Raw genomic sequence first — 21242 nt, forward strand, 5'->3', positions numbered from 1 at the left:
TATAGCTAGAGGAAAGACTGTGACTAAATCATTTCTTATCTGGAATTAATTTTTGCCGGTTCTGGAAAAGTTTACCTTTCCTAAATATTCTGAATTCCTGCATTCTGTTGGTTTAGTGTCAGCTTCCTATGCTGGATGCAGTAAGGAGTAAAGAGGTTCTCTGCCCTCTACGGGCTTACCATTTGGTGAGGGTTATGGGAGTTAGACACAAATATGTATAATGATAGAATGCAAAATTGTAAGGTATGTCAATAGACATCATAAAGGAGGTATATTATAGTTAATGTGGTACTTCTCAAAGTTTTCTATTAGGGGAGGGGAAAGCATACCCTCAGTCTGAGGACATGGCCCAAACTGGCTTGCTTTGATGGAAGTAAAATGGTATAAGTTAAGTTCTTTGATTCTTGAGTAATTCTTGAGTGATTCTTGTGTAAAAAGCACAGTACGTGCTTTTTAAAAAATGTGAAACAGGATAAAACTATTTAACTTACATTTACCCAGTTTTCTAATAAAAGTTACAGGACCGGGAAGCTTGGTGAAGTCTTAACATACTACTGTGTATGATAGATAGATATGTCAGTATTTGGTATCAGTAAGCTGGCAGATGTGTTGCTCTGGTTGGATTATTTAGGGTGGATTTTAGATTAATCTAGAAAAGCAGGTTTTAAAGGTGCTTCAGAAGGACTGGAAGAAGCCACATGCTGTGTTCTCAGGTATAGCAAACTGCTCTTTAGAGGTGTGATGAAGCTCACAGTGGAGCTGTGAGTACTTCTTTATTTGAAGACATTTGAAGGTCTTAACAGAAAGCAAAGGGATTTTTCTTCAGCACAGGGACTGACTTCATCCATGTTGAGAGAGTTCAAGTTTAGAGTCATTTGGCAGGCATAAAGAGGAGGCAAAGAAGTTTGAGAAAAAAAAAAGATGCTCTGAAAAACCTACAAGAAAAATGATACGCTTGAATTGCTTAGTAGGTAACAATTTAGTGTGGTGCTTTAAGAAGGAGATTTTACCCAGTCCCATCATGATTTAACCACAAAATGTATTTGGTATATGATACCAAGAAGGAGCTGATGGAAAAAGCAAGCTCTAAGAGTTAGTAAGAGGCTGCTATGTGACATGAAAGGTAAAGTAACAGCAGATTCTCTTCCCTAGTCACTATCTTGGATAGATAGATACTTCAGGTAGCCAAAAGAAAAGTGGGCCGGAGGTGAGGGGAGAATAATAAAACACTTCACATTGCTCAATCTGTTGATAAGACTGTAAGTTGTAGATGCCTGGCAAGTAGTATGAAATGAGTGATTGGACTAGGGAGAGGTCATGGGTGGGAAAGTAGACCAGGAAGCCCACAAAAATGTGCCAGCCCATCCTGTTGCTGGGAAGCTTAGAAAAGCTGCAAAGTTCCCATGTTGGGTAATTCCATGTTTTTTTTACTTAACTTAAAAAAAGGCAAGAGAGGTATTTTACTCAATTTTGCTTGAAAGTCCAGCATTCGGACTTAAAATCACCATGTAGGAGTTGCCTGCACGTAAATATAAAGCACTTTTTAAAAGAAAACAAGTATTGAGGTAAACAAGATGCCTTAAGACAAAACCTCCTGAAGGAGAGTGTGAGGAAGAGAAAACTCAAAGGCAGCAGAGGAGTACTTAACTGAGGAAGGGAGAGAATCCTGAGAAGCTGCAGTGTGCCATTGTTTCCTTATCCCTCCTTTTTCAAGCTTTATTCCCCAGGGTAGAAAGATGGGTGGTTTGTTTCATTCTTTGAACTTTCTATTTTTAACTTCACTTTTAGCATCAGTGAAGTCTTTGTGGGTTTTCATTTTTAATTTTTATGGAATTTGCAGCTTTATTGAAACTGTGGATAAAATCTGGCCAACTGTTGGTTCCTGTTTTTTTTTTTTTGGTTGGAATCTTCTGGAACTACTTGCCAGACACATATCATTTATGAAATTACAAAGTGTTTTGTCTTAGAGGCCAGCACCACTATTTATTTTCACTGAAGCTGTCTTGAAGATAGTAATTTAATTCATAGACTAAATATGTTGTGCTTACAATGAAAATATTTTGTATTCTGCATTTGCCCTCTTAATAAATAGTGGTTTAATAGTTAGTATTTGTTGAGAACCAGTATTTCAAGTTTGTTCTGTTCTGTACCAGATACTGTGCTAAGCCAGTTTCATGTAATATTCATGACAGTCTTGCAAGGGTTTACTATCTTTCTTTTGTACATGTGGAACTTGAAGTTTGGAGAGGCTAAGTGCTTGTTCTAAGTCATATTGCAGTAGGTGGAGGTCCCTGGATTGGTAACCATGTCTGTAAGACTCTTGTACGCATCTAATTCATGACATGAAAGGATGATTGATTCTAATGAAGGACCTCTTCCCAGGTCTGAGCATGTTCATCACATAAGACTTTAGTTTATCACTGAAAACAGATGCTTTGACTTACACTGCCTGCCACAAGGGTGCACGCGTCCAAAACAGGATGCAGAAGTAATACTCTGAATACACATCTGGTATAGAAATGAATGAGGCCATCTAAAGCTGGGCCAACTTGACAGTGCCATAACAATGTTGTTCATCCTTAAACACAGCAGGTAAATTTAGTGGCCTAGAGTAGTCTGCTCTTTTTGTGTTTCCAGAGGAATGAAGAACAGCATCAGTGCCCCATTGCCCTTTGGTGATTTTTGTTTCCAGTGACCTCTTGGGAATGTGGCTGTTGCTCTGTGGCAGCATTTCTCAAGGCCCACAAGGCAAGATCCTTGATCCCTTTACTGCAAGTCACTCAATTTCACTTTAGCTCAACATACATGTATTGAGTGATTACTATTACTAAGCTTTGTCATGGGCCTTCTTTATGAAGACTTTTCTTTAATTGTTAATATTGGACAACCAGTATTTTCTACCCATTTATGTAAATTGGAAAATAACAAAAAGGGCACTTTAAAACTTTTTCAAATCAGAGCCTTAGAAATGATTTTTATTGACAAGGTCTCATTGTGTTTTTAAATACTTTCCCACACCTAGTATTCTTTTCCTCTGACTTTTCTCCATCGAGCAGTCTGACATTTGCAGTTTTCTGAAAAACACTAAAAACATAGCTGCAGGTATTAAAAACCCATGCTTATTTGATAATTCTTTGAACATATTCTTCTGTGTAATGTTCAATGTGATTTTTAGTAAATTAAGGCTTCCAGTTATACTCATGTTTGTTCCCAGTACCATAAGCTTTTCTGTAATTGATCTATAGGGGATTCTTTTTTTTTTTTTTTTTTTTTAAGTGACTGGGAATGGGGGAGGGGCAGATGGGGAGGGAGAAGGAGAGAGAATATTAAGCAAGCTCCATGCCTAGTGTAGAGCCCAACACGGGGCTCAATCTCACAACCCTGAGATCATGACCTGAGCAGAAATCAAGAGTCTGATGCTTAACCAGCTGAGCTACGCAGGCGCCCCTGCAGTGGATTCTTATATGAACAGATTGGTGTATACTTCTTTCTGGTCCCTCTGGTCTCTTTTGTGTCTGCTTTCTATTGGGTATAAGGGCAAAATGAGATGAAGGATGTATACCAACCTTCAAGAAGCTTAACACCTAGAATATTACTCAGTTATCTTGTAACATTAGAAAGTATAAGAATGATGTGAATTTCCTTTGGTTTCTAGCATGGTGTTTCATGATGACCATCTAATGTATGTTTGCTTCTAGTTTATTCCGTGCTAATAAGCATAGCTATCTCTAATATAGAGTTGAATACATGGAGTCTTACTATCTTAGAATTTATATAAAAGGTAATGGGTTAGTGAGATGTTGTTAAAGGGCACACCCTCCCTGATTTTAATTGCTTGTTAGTCATTGGGAATCAGCTATGGGATGCAGCAGAAAGAATCTCAAATTTGGGGAGCAGAAGACCTGTCCAGATTTGTATCCAACTATTAGACTTTGGGCAAATTATGTTATTACTTAAATTTTTAGAGCATCAGCTCTCATAGCTTTGTGTGAGAATTAAGAAAAATATGTAAGAACTTTGAAATAGTAAAGTTATCAACACTATTGCTATCATTATTATTAATGTACATCAAATCTTCTTGTCAATAGTTAAACATTTTTTATTTATTACCATTTTTGGAAAATTGACAACCCATGTTTTACTAGTGGTTGAAAAAGCGACATTAGGGGATTGCAAGAGTGGGAAGAAAGGAAGATGAAAGGCATCTGGAAAGTTGGAGTATTTACTCACCTTACAGAAATTTATGCTTTCAAAAATTGAGCTCTTGTATGTAAGAAATGGTGTTGAATACTTGGATAGTATTCACAGATGGTAAAACTTCCTCCCTTTATTACACTATTAGAATAGGGTGGATAGACTAGGTTTATTGATAACATGGTAAAAGGTAAACTAGAGAAAGCACAGCAAGTGAGTCACAACGTACAGTGGAAAGTGTAAAAGGAGATAATGCCAAATGGGAAGGAATCAGGAAGGGCTTTTTGAAGGAAATGGAGGCTTCAGAGATATGTTGAAAGAGACCATGGAGAAAAGTGTTCTCTCTAGAAGGTGGAATAGTAATATAAACATAGGTACAAGAGACTGGATGTTTGTGTCTAATATAAGTCAGTACCCCAGCGTGGTATGAATCTTGATAGGTGAGGCTGGATATGTAGGTAGAAATGCCTTTTAGAAGATTCTGTACACTTTGTTAACTTGGCCATGATTGGTGTGTTGTCATGTCTTTTAAGTCTCTGTTTTCACTGATTATTCTGAGAAGCCTTCCCCCATGCACTCAAGCTTTTATGTACAGAGCAGTGTGGCAATGTGGTTAAGTGGGGATTCTGGGTTGAAAATCTGGCTCTGTTGTTTACCAGCTTGTACAAACTTGGGGAAGCCACTTAACCTACCTGTGCCTTGGTTTCTTCATCTATAAAATGAGAGTGATGATATCTGCTTTTTGTGACTGTTGTGAGAATTAATGGTTTAATTTACATTAAGTGCTTAGAAAAGTATCAGGTACATAGTAAGTTGTACCTGTAGTGATGATGTTATTAACCTCTGTAAGAGACTATCATTTGACCTGTGGTAGGATTTATTTACATTCCTGATACTCCTACTGGACTGTGCCCTTTTGGAGGAAAGGGTATATCTTGTTTTTACCTTTGTATTCCCATTGCTTTGTACTACCTGCCTTCTACATGGTAGTGTAAAGATAATTCTACAACCCATACATCTGGGGTATATTGCTCCTGTGAGTCTTAAATCTAATCTCAGAGCAGCTGGGTTTCAGGAAGAACTGACTTGTACCAGTGGACTGGCTGGTTGTACTTGCTCTGACATAAATATAGCTCACTTCTGTAGGTAACATTATAAAAATAATTCCATTAACACTTCTAAAGTAAAAGGTAGCTTTTAATGTATAAGAGGAGTTATAATTATTTACTAAGTGTGTTTTATTTCTCTAATGAAATGAAGTTTTAGTGTTTCATTAGCATCACCTAATTATGGGTACTACAGGTTAACTCTTTGATATAAAAACATTGTTGAGTAATTAAAGCCCAGTGTAATTTCTTTCAACTAAATGTAAATATATGTGAGGATATCCTTGCTTAACTGGTAAGTTAGGCAAATGGAAAAGATGTGGTATGGATGGTACTTGTGGCATCTTTACTGTGTACAACCTTGGTTGCTAGTAAATGTTATTCCTCTACGTTCACCTTAGAATGTGGCCAGATGGCTCTGACTGGGATCTTTTCCTTGTTTGTTTTCAAGTTGTAACAGTTGGGTAGAAATAGGAGAAAGAGACACCCTTGCTTAAACTAAAACTCTATGCTTGTCATATTTTGTGTGCTTGATCTTTCTTTTTGTACTTAAGAGAAAATGTAGATTCTTATCATTATACATTTTGATACTTTAAAATTCAACAATGGAATTTTTAAAATCAGGTTTTAAATTCTATAGAGTCAGATGTGAATCAATTTTATTTTAAAGTTTTTTTTTTTTAATTTTATTTATTTATTTTTTTGACACAGAGAGAGAGAGAGATCACAAGTAAGCAGAGAGGCAGGCAGAGAGAGAGGGGGAAGCAGGCTCCCCGTTGAACAGAGAACCCGATGCGGGGCTCGATCCCAGGACCCTGAGATCATGACCTGAGCCGAGGGCAGAAGCTTTAACCCACTGAGCCACCCAGGCACCCCTATTTTAAAGGTTTTAGAACCAGTACTTCTGTACTGTGCATCTGGCTATTGTTCAGAAACTTTAGACAGTTAGGAAATAGTGTTTCATGTGATTTCAAGTCAGTTAAAGTTGTTGTGCTTTCTAGTTCAGAGGAAGATGAAGCCAAGATAGAGAGAGTAAGCTGAATTCCTCATTTTGAAGGTTGATCAATATTATTGGCAGAAGATATCGTAAGTTCTTCACCTTGATAATATTTTTGACCTGTTTATTACTTTGGTTTTTTAGAAAATGAGAACAAATAAAAGGAAAGTCAAGAACCCAGACACTTGTAGTTGAAAATAAGTCATATTTCAAATTTCTCATTATTTTTGGAAATATCATCTGAATTACTTGAGAACCAAGTTTTTAAAATGTAATCCTGTCTCATTATGCTTCCAAAAGGATTATGGAGAGATAGTACTTTCTTCATTCCAGGATTGAAATAGACACCTATCTCTTACACAGAAATACTGAATAATCAGGTTGTCTTTGTCATGGCCTGATTGCAGTGCATCAAGAGAGAATTTGAAACTGCTATCAACAGATGGTTTTCTTGGGCATTTTCCAAGGTTATCTAAGGTCTAACAGCTGTCACCTTCATTCCCGAAAAAAAATTTTTTTTTGCCTTTTCTAAGATGTTTAAGATGGAAACAGCCAACAACTTTTAAGTGCTTAACTGTGTGCCAGACACTGTTCTCAGTTCTTCATCTGATTTAACTCATTTTCTTCTCACAGTAACCCTGAGAGACAGGTTCTGTTCCACTTAACAGATGAGGATACTAAGGTACATAGAAGTTAAGGAACTTGCCCACAGTTATGTCACTGATTGGTAGAGGCAGGAAGTTAGCCCAGGTATTAGGCTCTGCTACTAGAACTTACACTCAATCACTTGGCTATATTGACAAGAATAGCTTATAAAGTGGGCTTCTGTGTTCTTGTTTGGGAACAGGAATTATAGTGCATCCAATGTGATGTCTGTGAAAGGACAAAGCAGCTTACCTTTCTTTGTCAAGGAGGAAGGCCATGGGAAACAAGGAATATTTAGGAAGAAATGGTCGATTAGGGAATATTGTGTTTGAATTCCCTAGGACAAAGCTTCCAGATAGCTCATTGTGTTTATTTGAGGGGAAACTCTGAGGAACTAGTAGTGAGGAGGGGAGAGAAGGAAGAATCTCTTAGAAAATCCCTAAGCATCCTGGTTCATCCATAAACACTATTCTCCATCTCAGCTCTGCTGTAGGAATTGCATCTGTGCCTTCAAATCCATTTTACCATAAGCATTTGTATTGTACATAGAAAAATAGTGGGACATTAAATGGAATGTGATTCCTGTCTCAGGGAGAGTACCCACGTACAACTTGACTTAAAATTATCCCAGGAGTCTACTTTCTTTGTCTTCTCATAACATTTGATATAGGTGTTATGATTTCTTTTCTCATAGCCAGATTTCTCTACCTGCGCACTGTCAGATAAATGCATACTTTTGCACAGTGTCCTTCTGTCTGGAAGGCCAGTCAACTTTCCCACCTTTGTAAGTTGGACTTGAATGATAATAACTGATGCCACATATTGAGTTGCCTCGTATGTACCAGGCATATACTTTGTTTAGTCTTTAGAACAACTCTGTGAGATCAGTATTAATTCTCTCTCGTCTAGATAAGAAAAATAGTTTTGGGGGAGGATGAGTGATTGTCCAAAGGCTCAAAGGTAAATGGTGAAGTCTAGTCCTAATGAAGCCTTTGTTTTCTAATTGACTAATAATTCATTAAGAAGGCTCTCCTTATCTTTCTTCCTGAAAGCCCAAGGAAAGGCCATTCTTAAGGTGATAGAACTTTCTAAAGCTCTTAAATTGAAAGTACTTCTCAAACAGAATATGCACTGGCCCAAAGTTTTAGCTCCCTTGTGGGAAGAGGTGTAATCTCTGAGTAGCATCATCTTTCCAGAGAATAATTTGTTTTTTCAAAAAAAAAAAAAAATCTCTTTTGTGTGTATATTTTGATTTTTTTAAAAAAAGCCTCTCTGAAGCTTGAGTCCTTTCATCTTCAAGAATTGTCTTTGTTCAGGGTGTTGGTGAGTTCTTTGGGTAACAATGGCACAAAAAAGTGACGTTAATGTTTGAAGACCTATTCATTCACCAGCAGTACTTTGATAGGTGCGTAGGGTTTCATGTATGGTGGGCTACCACAGTAAGTCCTGGGCTCATATCTAGGCATGGGGCCAAACTGTTCTCTTAAAGAAAAAAGTATTCTGACACCAGTTAAAATGTTAAGGAGGACTTTATTCAAGACTGCTAAAGCTGTTGAGATTATAACAATTGGGGAGAGAGATCATACTCAACCGTGAATGCAACAAGAACAAGTGGGGATTTATAATCAAGGAGAAAGTTTGGGGCTGTTTAGGGAGATGTTGGATTGGAATGGAAAATTACTAGTAGGAGACATCAAAGGAAGGAGGATTCTTGGTGAAGGTAGGACAAGGACAAGGGTAGGGGATGAAGATTTTTGGTCTCATATCCCTAAGAGGAGAATTCTCTCTAAAATGACTTTGGGGAAAAAAAATGGGCAAGAGTCTTGCAAAAACTGAAGTATGTAGGGCCAGTGAGGACTGGGAGCCAAGGTAGAGGCCTAGTCAAGGTAAGGGCCCAGAGGAGTCTGGCTAAACATTGTTGAGGAGAGAATCTTCTGTGGGTTCTATTGCTTGAATTAAATGCAAGAGTTCAGGTATTGGACTTAAACCCATGGGAGATACCACTAAATGAAATTATAGAGTGAATTCCAGAAAAATATGTTTTGCTACTGACACAGATTTGTGTGGAAAGGTTGGTATGGATGATCAGAGTAGTTATGAGAGGTGGGATGTTTAAAACCTCTGTTATGTTGCATTGTCAGATTGATTTATAATTTTACTTAAAAAACTTATGTAGTGTTTATTAAGTACCAGGCTTGGTTCTAAACCCCTTGTAAGTATTAATTTACTCAAACCTTAAAACAATTGTGCGAGGTGGTTATGCAATTGTGATGCATTCTTTGCAGAAGAGGAAACAAAGGCCCAGAGGAGTTAAATAATTTGCCCGAGGTCACATAGCAAGTACTTGATGGGAGTTGGATTTCCACCCAGGCAGCCTGGCTCCAGAGTGCATTCTTAATCACTCTGTTAGGCTGCATCCCAGGGATTTACTTCTCATTATTCTGGGCTTTTCTTTATTCTCTCCAGGAATAAAGAATTCTTCCGGATTTAGTCAGACTCTGGATTTTGTTCAGACTGATGCCAGGATTGAAGAATATTTAGCTTGGGATCCCCTATAATTCACAAGGTTATACGTAAACAGCCTTGTAGGTGGCCTTAGGAGATCAAAACACATTCCTTACCTGCTCTGTAGTCTGTACATTGGGGACCCTTTCTAATCAAAGAATGGCTGCTTTCCCCTCCCCTTTTCCTACTCCAGCAGCAACCTTAGTGGCATTCTTTCTTTTCTTTCTTTCTTTCTTTTCTCTCTTTCTTCCCTTTTTTTCTTTTCTTTCTTTCTTTTTTTCATAAATGCTCCATTTATGGGGACTGAATGGCAGTTATTCAGTAAAGGCTTTGGGATTTGCCTTCCAGATAATACACAACTGGCCCCAAAACTTTCTTAAAGGGGCAAATCCCCTGGGAGCAGAGCAGAGCCAGTTCCTAAAATATTTCTTTATTAATATCTTTAAAATCTGCTTAAATTTGTCAAGCTAGTATTTTAAAAGCTTCTGGTAAGCATGGTATTAGAATGGAAATTAGAATGGAAATGAAAAATCTCATATTCCATGGTACCTTCAACTTACGATTTTTTTGAACTTTAAATTACAGATCTGTCTATGGCAGTACAGAAATTTTCCCAGTCACTGCAAGATTTCCAGTTTGAATGTATTGGTGATGCTGAAACAGATGATGAAATTAGTATCGGTGAGTACTACTGATCTTTAATATTCTACATAATTTTAAAAGTCCTACTTCAGATATTGATTTCATTGAAGTCAAACAGATTCACATACCCAAATACTAAACACGTAAAATATTCTCATTTTGATAAAAGTGTAAGGGCAATTTTTGGTTGTTGTAGAGAAGAGTATTATAAATTGTCTAAAACTTGAACTGTTTTTTTTCCATAAGGATATTACTTATTAATTATTCTATAATTTATCTCAGCTCTTTAAGAAGAGATGGATAGCAATGTTTGTCTCTGCCTCAAAGTGAATCATTCATTCAAATACATATTGGGCATCTACTATTAAATATACAAGGTACTGGTTTTAAGAATTACTTTACTTTTAAAAAAATTTAATACTGATTTCTCTTGTAACATGAGTATTTGTTTATAAAGGAGAAATTCAGTCATGATGTTTTAAGCCAGTATTATTATAGGATATAAAATATTACTGAGGATCAGGAGACTTGAGTCCTATTCCAACTTTGCCTTCATTATTCAGCAATCTGACCTTGAGGGGCATTCCCCTTCCTGATTCAGATGGTTTTATTTCCCATAAAGTGAAGAGGGTGGGTTATGTGATCCCTGAAGTTTTATCTGTATCTGAATTGTTACTGTTTGAGGATCAGATTCATGAAGCATTCCTTTCCCCCCACATTTTAACAATTACAACTTAACAGTTTGTAGACAGTGGGTCCGTTTGTAGGCTGAATTAGAGACATATCACATAGTTAGGAGACTGTATAGAATATGTATATTTTAGAGTATAATACGAAATAGAATATTACAGGTGTTTAGAACAGTGACTCTTGAGGTTTAATGTATATATGAAACAGCTGGAGATCTTACGAAATGCGGATTCTGATACAGAAAATCTCAGGTGGAGTGTGTGATTCTGCATTTCTAACAGACTTGAAGGTGATGTTGGCAGGGCTGGTCCATGGACCACACTTTGAGTAGTAAGGATTTGTAATTCCTGACATGCCCCTTCGCAATCACATTTCTCTTCTTCCTCTACCATTTCTTGTTCTTTTATAGTTCTGTCAGTTATAGATGTATTCTTAAACAGTATATTTTTATTTTTGAGAACCTAAGTAACAAGCCCAAACCTAGCTGTGAAAGGCAAGGGCAGTGTTATCACCACCAAAGAAAGACCCCTGGAGAAGATAGGCTGACTGAGTTTGGTGCATTGTGTAGCTTTAGCTTGCCTACATTCACAAAAGTTCCTTCTGGATAAATCACTGGCAGAATTCAGAGTTCTTAGACAAGCTCTCCCTGCATTTGGGATTTTCATTATGCATACATCAATAGGGTCAAAGTGGTGCCTTTCAGGGGCGCTGTGGCAGGGGTTCACTTTATTTGGTTGCTCCCAAGAGTGTTAGTTACTCAGGGGAATGGAGAGGTAGCTGGTCTCTTGAAATCAAAAGTGACTCCTCCTCTGTCAGGCCTCTGATGTAGGAAAAAGGACTGCCACATGGTCCTCATCAGCGTGACTTCTTTCTCTTTACAGGATGAGTGAGAAAGGGCACCTTCAGTGACCATGCACCACTCGCACTTGTAACAATAGTTGTCATTTTTGTGTGCCACTTCTTGATATTTGTGTCCTAAATATCTACCCCCCAACATAGGCTTGTAACACACACCTGGCCAAAAAGCCTAGTTAATATTATTAGAATACTAACATGTTAGCGTTATTATTTAGGAAAAAACACCCCACATACTTATATAAGAGCATTTATTTTCACTTAGTAATGTAAAGATAATTCCAAGAAGGCAGAGGCCAGATTTTTTTTTTTTTTTTAAGAGAGATTATGTAAGAGTGCAGGAGTGGGGTGTGGGGGACAGCAGAGGGAGAAGAGAATCTTAAGCAGGCTCCACAGCCCAGCATGGAGCCCAACCTGGAGCTCTATCTCTTGACCCTGTGAACATGACCTGAGCCAAAATCAGGGCCCCTATCTTTTCTTTTTTAAAACCACTTTAGCTTTATCACCTGACCTAGGGCCTGACTCATGGTAAATTGCTGAATAAATGACATAATTTTCCTTATAAAGTTTAATTTTTTTTACTTATATGTATATTTTTCTGACAGAATTGTATATATAAATTATATATATATTTGTATGTATATTTAATAATATATATAATTTGTTTTCTTTATGGCAAATACTCTGGGTTTTCATATACTCTCTGATTTTTAATAATTTCATGACAAAATATTTCATCTGGTTCAGATACATAAACTTAAGAAATAAACTCTATGGAACATTCAGGTCAATTCTGGTTGGTCTTGTTAAAAAGTACAGTAAACATATGTGTACATATTTCTCTTAATTTCCTTTAAACTATTTACTTAATACCTTCTTAAAGTCACATGTAACTAAAGAGGTGGAGTTTTTAAATAAATGCTCTGCAGCCTTTCAGGTGGGTGTTAGGTGATTTCCCCAGATTGTGGTGAATTTGATCTTAGTATGGATATTGTGTCTCTTGCAGATTAGATTTGAAAGGTGTTTATCAGTGGGTGAAGGTTTATTCTAGGCAGTGAATACTGGATTAAATTCTAGTGTTTTGAGGGCTTTGAGGAGTTAGATCTTGGGGAACAGAAGATGAATGCTATGTAAGGATGATGTAATCTCCTTGATGCTTTTGAATCAGAAGACTTATGTAGCTCCTATTACTGGGAATCTGATTCAAACATTAAAATTTTATTAGGAAAACCAAATTTAGAACAAAAATTAGTGTAAAAAATTATTTCTGAAAAAAGATGTAAAAATATAGCTATCTTCCTTTATCCTCACTATCCAACACTTTTTACTCCTTATACTGAGCTCTCAAATGCATTCTAAACATTTAAAAATAACTATATAATAAAGAGAAGACTTAAATAGCTATTTCTAACATGGAAGAATTATGAGGATATGGCAAACTATTGTTTCAAGGACAGTGACTTGGAATGTATCCCTGAGACTTATGGCTGGAGTGGGTGCAGTGCAAGGAACTATCCTTACCCACCTCTATCAAGTCTTCTTTGTTTACTTTTATCATCAGTTTTAATTCGATATGGGAAGGTACATAGTTTTAGCTTTGTTTAAAATAGCTTGTTGAAACCCAGTTTCAGCCTTTTTATTCCTCTGATTTAACCAAAGAGGAATGAAGTAGGGAAAGCTGTGACTCTTAGCATTGAGTAATAGCCACAACACTCTTGGCCCAGAGTAGTTTTGTGATGGAACCATTAAAAACGATGACTTAAAAAACTCATCTTTTATAAGCAAGCAATGTCAATGAAAAATAACTTGTAAAATCAAGATGTTTGCAGTCTTTTTGCATGTGAGTTGTGGGAATGGATGGGAAGGTGGTTAGAAGGTAAGATATGTCTACTTTCAGTGTGCTTACAATGGAATAGGGTGAAAAATAGATTTTGAGCAATGTAAGGAAAAGAAGGTTCTGTTGTCATATCAATATAGTTATTTAATTTGTGGAAGCTGTTCCTGGAGTTTTGTAGTTGGGTAGGTCTGTATCTGGCCTGTAAGCCAGGCCCATTCTTCATCTGTCCCCTTCTGTTCCCACCCTTTTGGGCAGGAGGGGGGCACAAGGGAGGTTTGTGCACAAGTGCCAGTTGTTTGTTTTTTAGTAGTAGTGAAACATTTCTGGCTTAAAAGGAAGCAAAATGTAATTAGTTGTCTGTGAACCCAGTATGGAATTTCTAGGGCTCAGAGAACAGGTCAGTTGTTTCCAAAACTGAAGTCCCAAGCAGGACAGCACCCTGTGCCGTTCCTTTAGCACCTTTCATTCCATTCAAAAATGGCAAGAGGTCATTACTCCTCCCTTTTCCAAGGATTGAACTGAGTAAAGACTGTGAGTTAGGAATAAGTTCAGTAGCTGGACATTTGGGGCTTAGAAATTGGTAAGGGAAGGTACAGAGTGATTACAAACTGGTGTAAAATTCAGTCCTCCTTAAATAATTATATGGGTAGACCAGATACAAAATATACTGTCATTTAACTATATTTACACAGTAAGCAATGCGTATGTAAATGCAAAAAAACAATGCCCACTGCATCAGTTCTCATGTCTGTACACACAAGGGAATTGATAACTTCCAAAGTCGTGGGCCTAGCCTTAAAACCTTACTAGTGGGAAATAAAAGGTTTATCTCTACAGAAAATAAAATAGTGTCTTTTTGTAAACACTGTTTATACTGGCTCATTCAAACAATAGAAGCTCACAGTTACTACTGTGATTCTACCTATGGGACAGGTTGTTTGGCTAGGTTAATTTAACACATGAGAGTATAGGATAATAAAAGGCTCTAAATCTTGGTGTATTACTTCATAGTTTATGTCCAGATCAAGGTTGTGGCATGCAACTTACTTTATTTTGTTCCTATATTCGGTGCCCATAATTTAAAATCACTTTAAACCAAAGTCTTAAAAGTCTGTATTTAAAATCAGATATTATTAGGCTGAGCTAGTGCCAATAAAAATGTTAGTCATTAATATGAGGCAAATCTTTTTCATTCTGTTATCTTGGAAACCAGTGGAAAGTCCAGTTGCAATTGTGCATTAACAGCTTAGTTAGCAGTGTTGTATGATAGCCCGTGTAACTCTTAAGAAAGTTTTGGACAACACGAACCTTGCACTCAAGAGATTAAACATTTACCAAGAAGGAGAGTCAGTTTGCTAGTAAATATTTTAGGTGGGGACTTCATTCTTTTAGACACACCTAAACAGAAAATTCCTGTGGTGGAGACAGACAACACACAACCACTTGTCAACTAAGGTTACGCTTCCAACTCTGAGTGCGGAAATGAGATCATCACTTAGGTAATTCCGGTCAAAATATATTCATAATGAGTGCTCAGATATTTCTGACATAGCTCATATATTCCTGTTCATGTATTTACTATTTTGAATGCAGATACGCAGACATAGCAATAACAATTGTTAGTGCTTAATAGTTGTAGAATAAAGACATGTTACGTCTTTAAAAAAATTTTTTTTCTATGGAAATCTATATACAAATTTTATGTGTACAGATTAATGGATGGTAACTCAGACTAAATCAAGTTTTGTATACTCTATTGTCTGTAATGGACTCTATTGTTTCTTCTTTAGGAGAACATGTCTAAAAGTGAGACTATAGGACACAAATTTAAAATAATGACTTTTCAAGTCACAGGGGCTTTATTGTTTCTTCCTGAGACAGCAGTGCTTTGCCCAGGTGCAAATATTTGTTGTTTGATTACTTCTCAAAAGTAAAGTGACGTAACTGTGAGCCTGAGTCACCTTGGTATATAGACAGGAGCCCGACAGTGATTACTGATACCTGTTCAGAGGGTGTGAAACAGAAGAAATCTTTCAATGTAGTAGCTGGAAAATTTTTTTCATTTTCCTTATTAGGGAAAGTACTTTGGGGACAATGTATAAATCATGTGCCAAATAAATCCATCCACTTTGAGAATGCATCTGTTAGGTCCAGTGGAAAGGTCCTTATGTGATCCAGTTTTGCAAGTATTAAGTAAGAATATAGTCCAGGATGGGAAACATGGCAAATGGTTTGCTTTGTGTGTTTCGAAGAGGTTACTATATAGTATAAAAGCACTTTGTGGTAGTAACGTGTGTTTCAGGTTAAAAATAATAACTGGTATATTTATAAATCCAGGAAATACACTTAAAAGATCATAAATGATTTTAGCTAAAAAAAAAAAGAACTTATTTTCTTCAACTTTAATAAAATTCAACTTTTAAAGTATTATGAAATGCTTCTGGAAAGATTTTCTTCAGAACTTTGTGATTGAATAGTCATGCATACAGTTTATTACTGATATTTGAAGGTGGAGTGTGGCCATGATACTCTTCTTGAGCACTGCTTAGGAAAAAATTTCCAGACCAGAGACAATATCATTACCAACTGCAACTGAACTATTCAAAAAAGAGACCTGTGATTTTTACTGGATTCTAGGAAACAATTACCTTCTCATTTGCTGAAAATGAGAGAACCTATGAAGAGAACCTATCACTTAGAAACCCTCATTATAAACCACTTAAATGTAGTTACATAAATCAGGAAGTCTTCTATTAAAGTGGAACATTTCCAAATGCCTAAATTGTTTATACAAATAACATTTTCTTTTGAACTCTGTAGAGGAAGCATATTTTGGTTTTTAATGGCTCTCAGTTGGACAATTGAATTATTGTTTTCCATTTTTTTTAACCACCCTATTTTTGCACCCACACAGTAACCACCCACAATTAAGGATTGAAACAGCTGGGAAAGTTGCATATTTCAGGTGGAGTTCCTGTCTTTAAAAAACATACCACTTGAGAGAGAGGTTTTTATTATATTAGCTCCATGTTTTAAAGTATGTAATTTGATTTAATTTGAAATTGAAAGGCTCAGATTCTTAAATTTCAGGCTCTGAAAAACAACCCGAAACTTATGTTACAACTTACTTATCTGCATTAATTCCTTGAAACCCCTTTTTTTTTCTTTAGTGATCTGCTTAACAAAAAAGTAGTTAAGTTTCAGAGAGAACTTTCTTATCAACTCCCCCAAATTGTGTGCTCTTCGAGGTTAGAAAGTTATATTTATATTCCTGTTCCTGCTTGGTACTAGTAATTAAGTGCTTCATTTGTAGCAGAGGCTTAATAAATATTTGTTACATCAATAGTCCCCCTATAAAAGCTAGTAATAGAAGTGAATCATTGTAAGTTACCTAAATAGAATTTTAGTCATATATTAAATAAAGTATGCATATATTTAGATATGTCTAGCATGATTCTTTTCAATATAGTAATAAACTAAACGTTATACAAACACATACACACACCTAACTTTTGCATGTACTTGGGAATCATTTAGAACAAATTTCTTGGTATTTCTAAAGATTTCAAAGCAGAGCTGACGATTTTTGTATTCTATAATTCAGTTATTGTTTTTTGACTGTTGGATTACACTGTGCTAATCCCTGGGAACCTGGGGGGTGAAGCTAGTTAATAGCTCTTGTCCTCTTGGAGTGCACTTAGAGGCTAAAATGGCAGCAATATATTCCTTTCAGGACAACATAAATTAAAGAAGGCTGATTTCAAGGTGAGTGGATAGGGAGGGAAAGATCTTTTATCTGTTGTTAAGGACTTAGGATAGCTTAAATCTCAACAAAATGACTAGACACTGAAATGAATGCTGCAGCCCTATATAATTTGGGATGCAGGAATATGTAGTTTAACCTCATTATTCACAAATTCTGTATTTGTGAATATGCCTACTCTACAATATTTTGGTATCTCTCAAGTCAGTGCTCCTGGCGCTTTTGTGTTTATACATAAAGGTGGAAAAGTTGAGATGACTGATTCCAGCATCTACTGTATAAACTGAGGTGCAGTGAGGTGGCTATGACTGGTTGACCACTAACAGGGTTGTTTTTTGCTCCTCTGTAAGAGCAATAGTCCAAATTGTGTTGAATAAAATTTACTGAGTAAATTTTAAAGATCTTACTGGCTTTATTCAACAATTCATGGATCAGGCAGCACCCAATCTAGCAGATAGAAAGTAGCTCTGAAGAGCTGCAGGAAGCAAGAGATTTTTTAGCCCAAAGTGAACAAGAACAAGGAAATTGTACGGGGAGTTTGCTAATTGGCTAAAGCAGGGTTACTTTCCTTGTATGGAGGTAACGTAAGTTTTGGAGTTGGATTAGGTAACTTGTGCTGAGCAAGCAAGCAGTGTTTGGTTGACTTAAGGCCTTCTTTTTCTGGGAGAGCAAGTACAGAAACTTAAGTTTTGGTTTGCTGATGAGGGGTTCAGCATGAGTAACTCCATTGGCCCTAACCTGGTTACTTGAACAAGTAAAAGGACCAGAGATTAGAGTCAGAAACTTGCTTTTGTATCTTTCTTCCACTCTTTTAAACCTCCGTATGCCTGTATTTCCTGCCAGTAAAACTCATTTGTTCTATAAGTATATAAGTGCCAATTAAGTACACAAGAATCTAAAGCACTATCAGTGGCTTAAGTAATTTATATTTTCACTGGGTGACCAACATTAAACAACCAACCACAGTTAAGCTATAATTATGTTGAATGCTATAAAACTAAAGTATATTATGCTAAGAGATCGTACATACTCAAGATAGACCAGGTCTAATTAGGTGGGTGGGAAGATGAGGGAAGGCTACTCTGAGGGAGTGATGTTTAAATTAGTCATGGAGAAATAGTAGGCAAAGGGGGGTAGGGAACAGATTCCGGGTCTAAGGAAGGGGTGAATGAAGGCCTTGAGAGCAAAGGAGATACCTAAGGGGAAAATAGCATGTGTGAAGGTTGTGGGCGGGTAGATAAGACTTAATACACCCTGTGAGGGATCTGAATTTTAACCTAAAGGTAATGAGAAGCATTGCAATATGTTAATCAGAGAAATGATGTTATATTTGCATTTTAAAAAGATTAATTTGACTGCCTATGGAAGATTTAAGAAGGCCGCCCCAGGTGAGCCTTTTTTTTTTTTTTTTTAAGTTTGACAGACAGAGATCACAAGCAGGCAGAGAGAGAGGAGGATGCAGGCTCCCTGCTGAGCTCCCTCATTGGCAAATGGCAAGGACAAATATATGAACACTGAAGAGAGGCTTGGTGGTTGTGGGGAAAAAACAAAGTATAGAGGGAGAAGTTAGAAAGCAAAAGAAGAGTTGGATAATAGGCTAAAAAAAAAGTTTGACTTATGTACTAAGCTAGGAATATGTGGCTGGACAAAAAGGCTAATTCTGAGTGATTCTTTGACATGGAATTCAGAATAGTTGCTAAGTCATGATTCAAAGTACTGTGGGGAGAAGATCTTTCAGGTCATGCTTTATTCTTGGGACTCAAAGATAATGTCTTATTTCCTCCATAACCACAAGGGCCGAGAGTACTACTGCCATTGAACATACCAATAAGCTTCAAGGAGGAACTAGAGGTAATTCTTACAAATTTTATTAAAATGTATACAGTTTTCTATTTAAATATAGTTTTAACTCTTAATTCCTCATACAAAGCATACGTTTTTCCTCTGCCTGCCTTCCACTAAAGCCAGTAGTTTCGAGCCTGCCTGTTATCAGAATCAGCTATGGGAAGCCTTAAAAATTTGATTCCTGGGCTCTATCCTTGGCCTGAATGAAGGTGGAATCTCCTGGGATGAAACCTTAGGAGTCTTTAATTTTGGGAGGTTCTTGGTATCTGATATTAGCCTGTGGAAAACCACTGCTCTCAACAATAGACTTGTGTTTATACCGAGGGGGGCTCAACTGGAGAAGGTACGAAAACAGGGAAAAAGTCTGTTTCAGGGTTTCTGCTTTTTGGAACACCAGATCTTTGATGCTCAGCATTTTCCCAGTGGAACCATTAGTGCTGTAGAAGACACATGTTTGAGGGAAAACCTGGTCATTTATTGCCACATCATTGTCCTTCACAGCCTGGAAAAAAGGTTTTAGTTTATTCAAAAAAAGGAGATGTGGAACCTTAAAATGAGAGATGGCATTCATGGGCCAGTGTAGATAGCTCTGCAAATCTCCCAGAGATTGAAAAAAAAAAAAAAATCAGCTTTTCAAATTAAAATCACCAAGTGTGACTTAATTCATGCTGGTTGACTTTGGATTCTCTAGCATTTCCTATCAGTAATGATTATCTTTGTGCAAAGAAGCTTATGTACAATTTAGAACATGCAAACATGAATAAAATCTTCTTGTATCCTTTTAAGATAGAAGGAGGTAAAAATAAAAAGTTTTATGATATAATTTACTATAATACTAAGGAGGATGTGCTGAGTGCTTTAAGTATAGTAAAAACAAACCTGCTGTGCAAGCACCAAAGCTGGAGAAGGGACATCAGAAGATGCTTGAATAGAGAGGGTCCTAGTGGGTTAGGTAAGATACAGCTTAGCAAATACAGATAAAGGAAAGGCATGGAAATGGGAAACTATAGGAATGTCTACTAGTTTCAAAGTGCTAAGTTAGAGATTAGAAAGAGTAGCATTTCAGGCGATGGTACTTAGAAAGGCACCTATGGTCACATACTGGAGGTTCCACATTGCTTGCAATATGGAGTTTGGACTTTATCCAATCAACAATCTTGAATGAGTAAATAATGACATAATCAATATAATTAATATAATATAATTAATGACATAATCAAAGGTGCCCTTTAGGAATTTTATTCTGACCAATAGTACATATGATGAATTAGAGTCATAGAAGCTTGGAAACCAATAATTAGGCTGTAATATCACAGCAGAGATGAAGTGATATCTTTCCATGGGTATGGCACAAGAGGGGAGAGGAGAGAGATCAGCAGTATTTGGTGACTGGATGTATGGAAAGGGAGGATTGAGGTTAATCCATCACTTGAGTTACTAGCTGAATGGTGTTATGAGCCCATTTATGTGTTTATATGTGGCAGAGTACCTGAGTATAGAGTGGAATTATGAGTCAAGTTTTGACACATATTAAGTTTTGAGATGCAGACAGATTCTCTATTAGAAGTTCTTGGGACATAACTAGATTTGCTCAATTTCATGAGCTGGAGGCGTAGGACCATGCCTGGAGTAGTGGGAAAGTAGATACTATCATCTCATGTAATTCATGTGGGTTCAAAGTTTTACTCTGCAAGTTGTTAGCTCTGTGATCTTGGATATTACTTAACCTCCATATTTCAGATTTATTATTTGAAGAATAGAATGGTGAAAGAAGATTTGGGTGTTTTACTTGTGGCCACCTTGTGGGGTATTGAGGATTTAAGAGTGTGTGCAATGCTGGTACAAGTGTTAAACAAATCTCCTCCTCCACCCCAACCCTCACATCTCCCTGCTCTTCTTCCTTCATGAGGATAGGAGTACATGGGAATAACTTCTTAGACTTGGGATGAAGAGAAATAGCTATGTGGAGAGAAGAGTGATGATGGAAATGACAGAAATGTAGCTAGAGATGGGGAAGGGGAAGGTTAGAAGCCTCATGGGGCGCTGTTAGCTTTTGGGAAAAAGAGGGCCCCCTTTTGATGCAAGTTAAAGAGAATGAATAAATATAGTGTTAATCAGAGGGTCTTGAACTTCTCTCAGAAAAGCAGAAGGCTAGGCCATCTG

The 21242-nt window shown here is 36.9% G+C and overlaps 1 protein-coding gene across 2 annotated transcripts in view; it reads left to right on the forward strand.

Moving 5' to 3' along the window:
* The window catches only part of ARHGAP42 (Rho GTPase activating protein 42), a 287317-nt gene that overhangs the window by 59957 nt on the left and 206118 nt on the right, over positions 1-21242 (forward strand). For both annotated transcript variants that reach the window (XM_080816690.1, XM_080816689.1), the window contains exon 2: positions 10033-10128. In XM_080816690.1, coding sequence (XP_080672816.1) covers positions 10033-10128 — 96 coding nt within the window. The remainder of the gene's footprint in view (positions 1-10032; positions 10129-21242) is intronic.

This window comes from Martes martes (assembly GCF_963455335.1).
Source record: "Martes martes genome assembly, chromosome: 10".
NCBI classification, from domain to species: Eukaryota; Metazoa; Chordata; class Mammalia; order Carnivora; family Mustelidae; genus Martes; species Martes martes.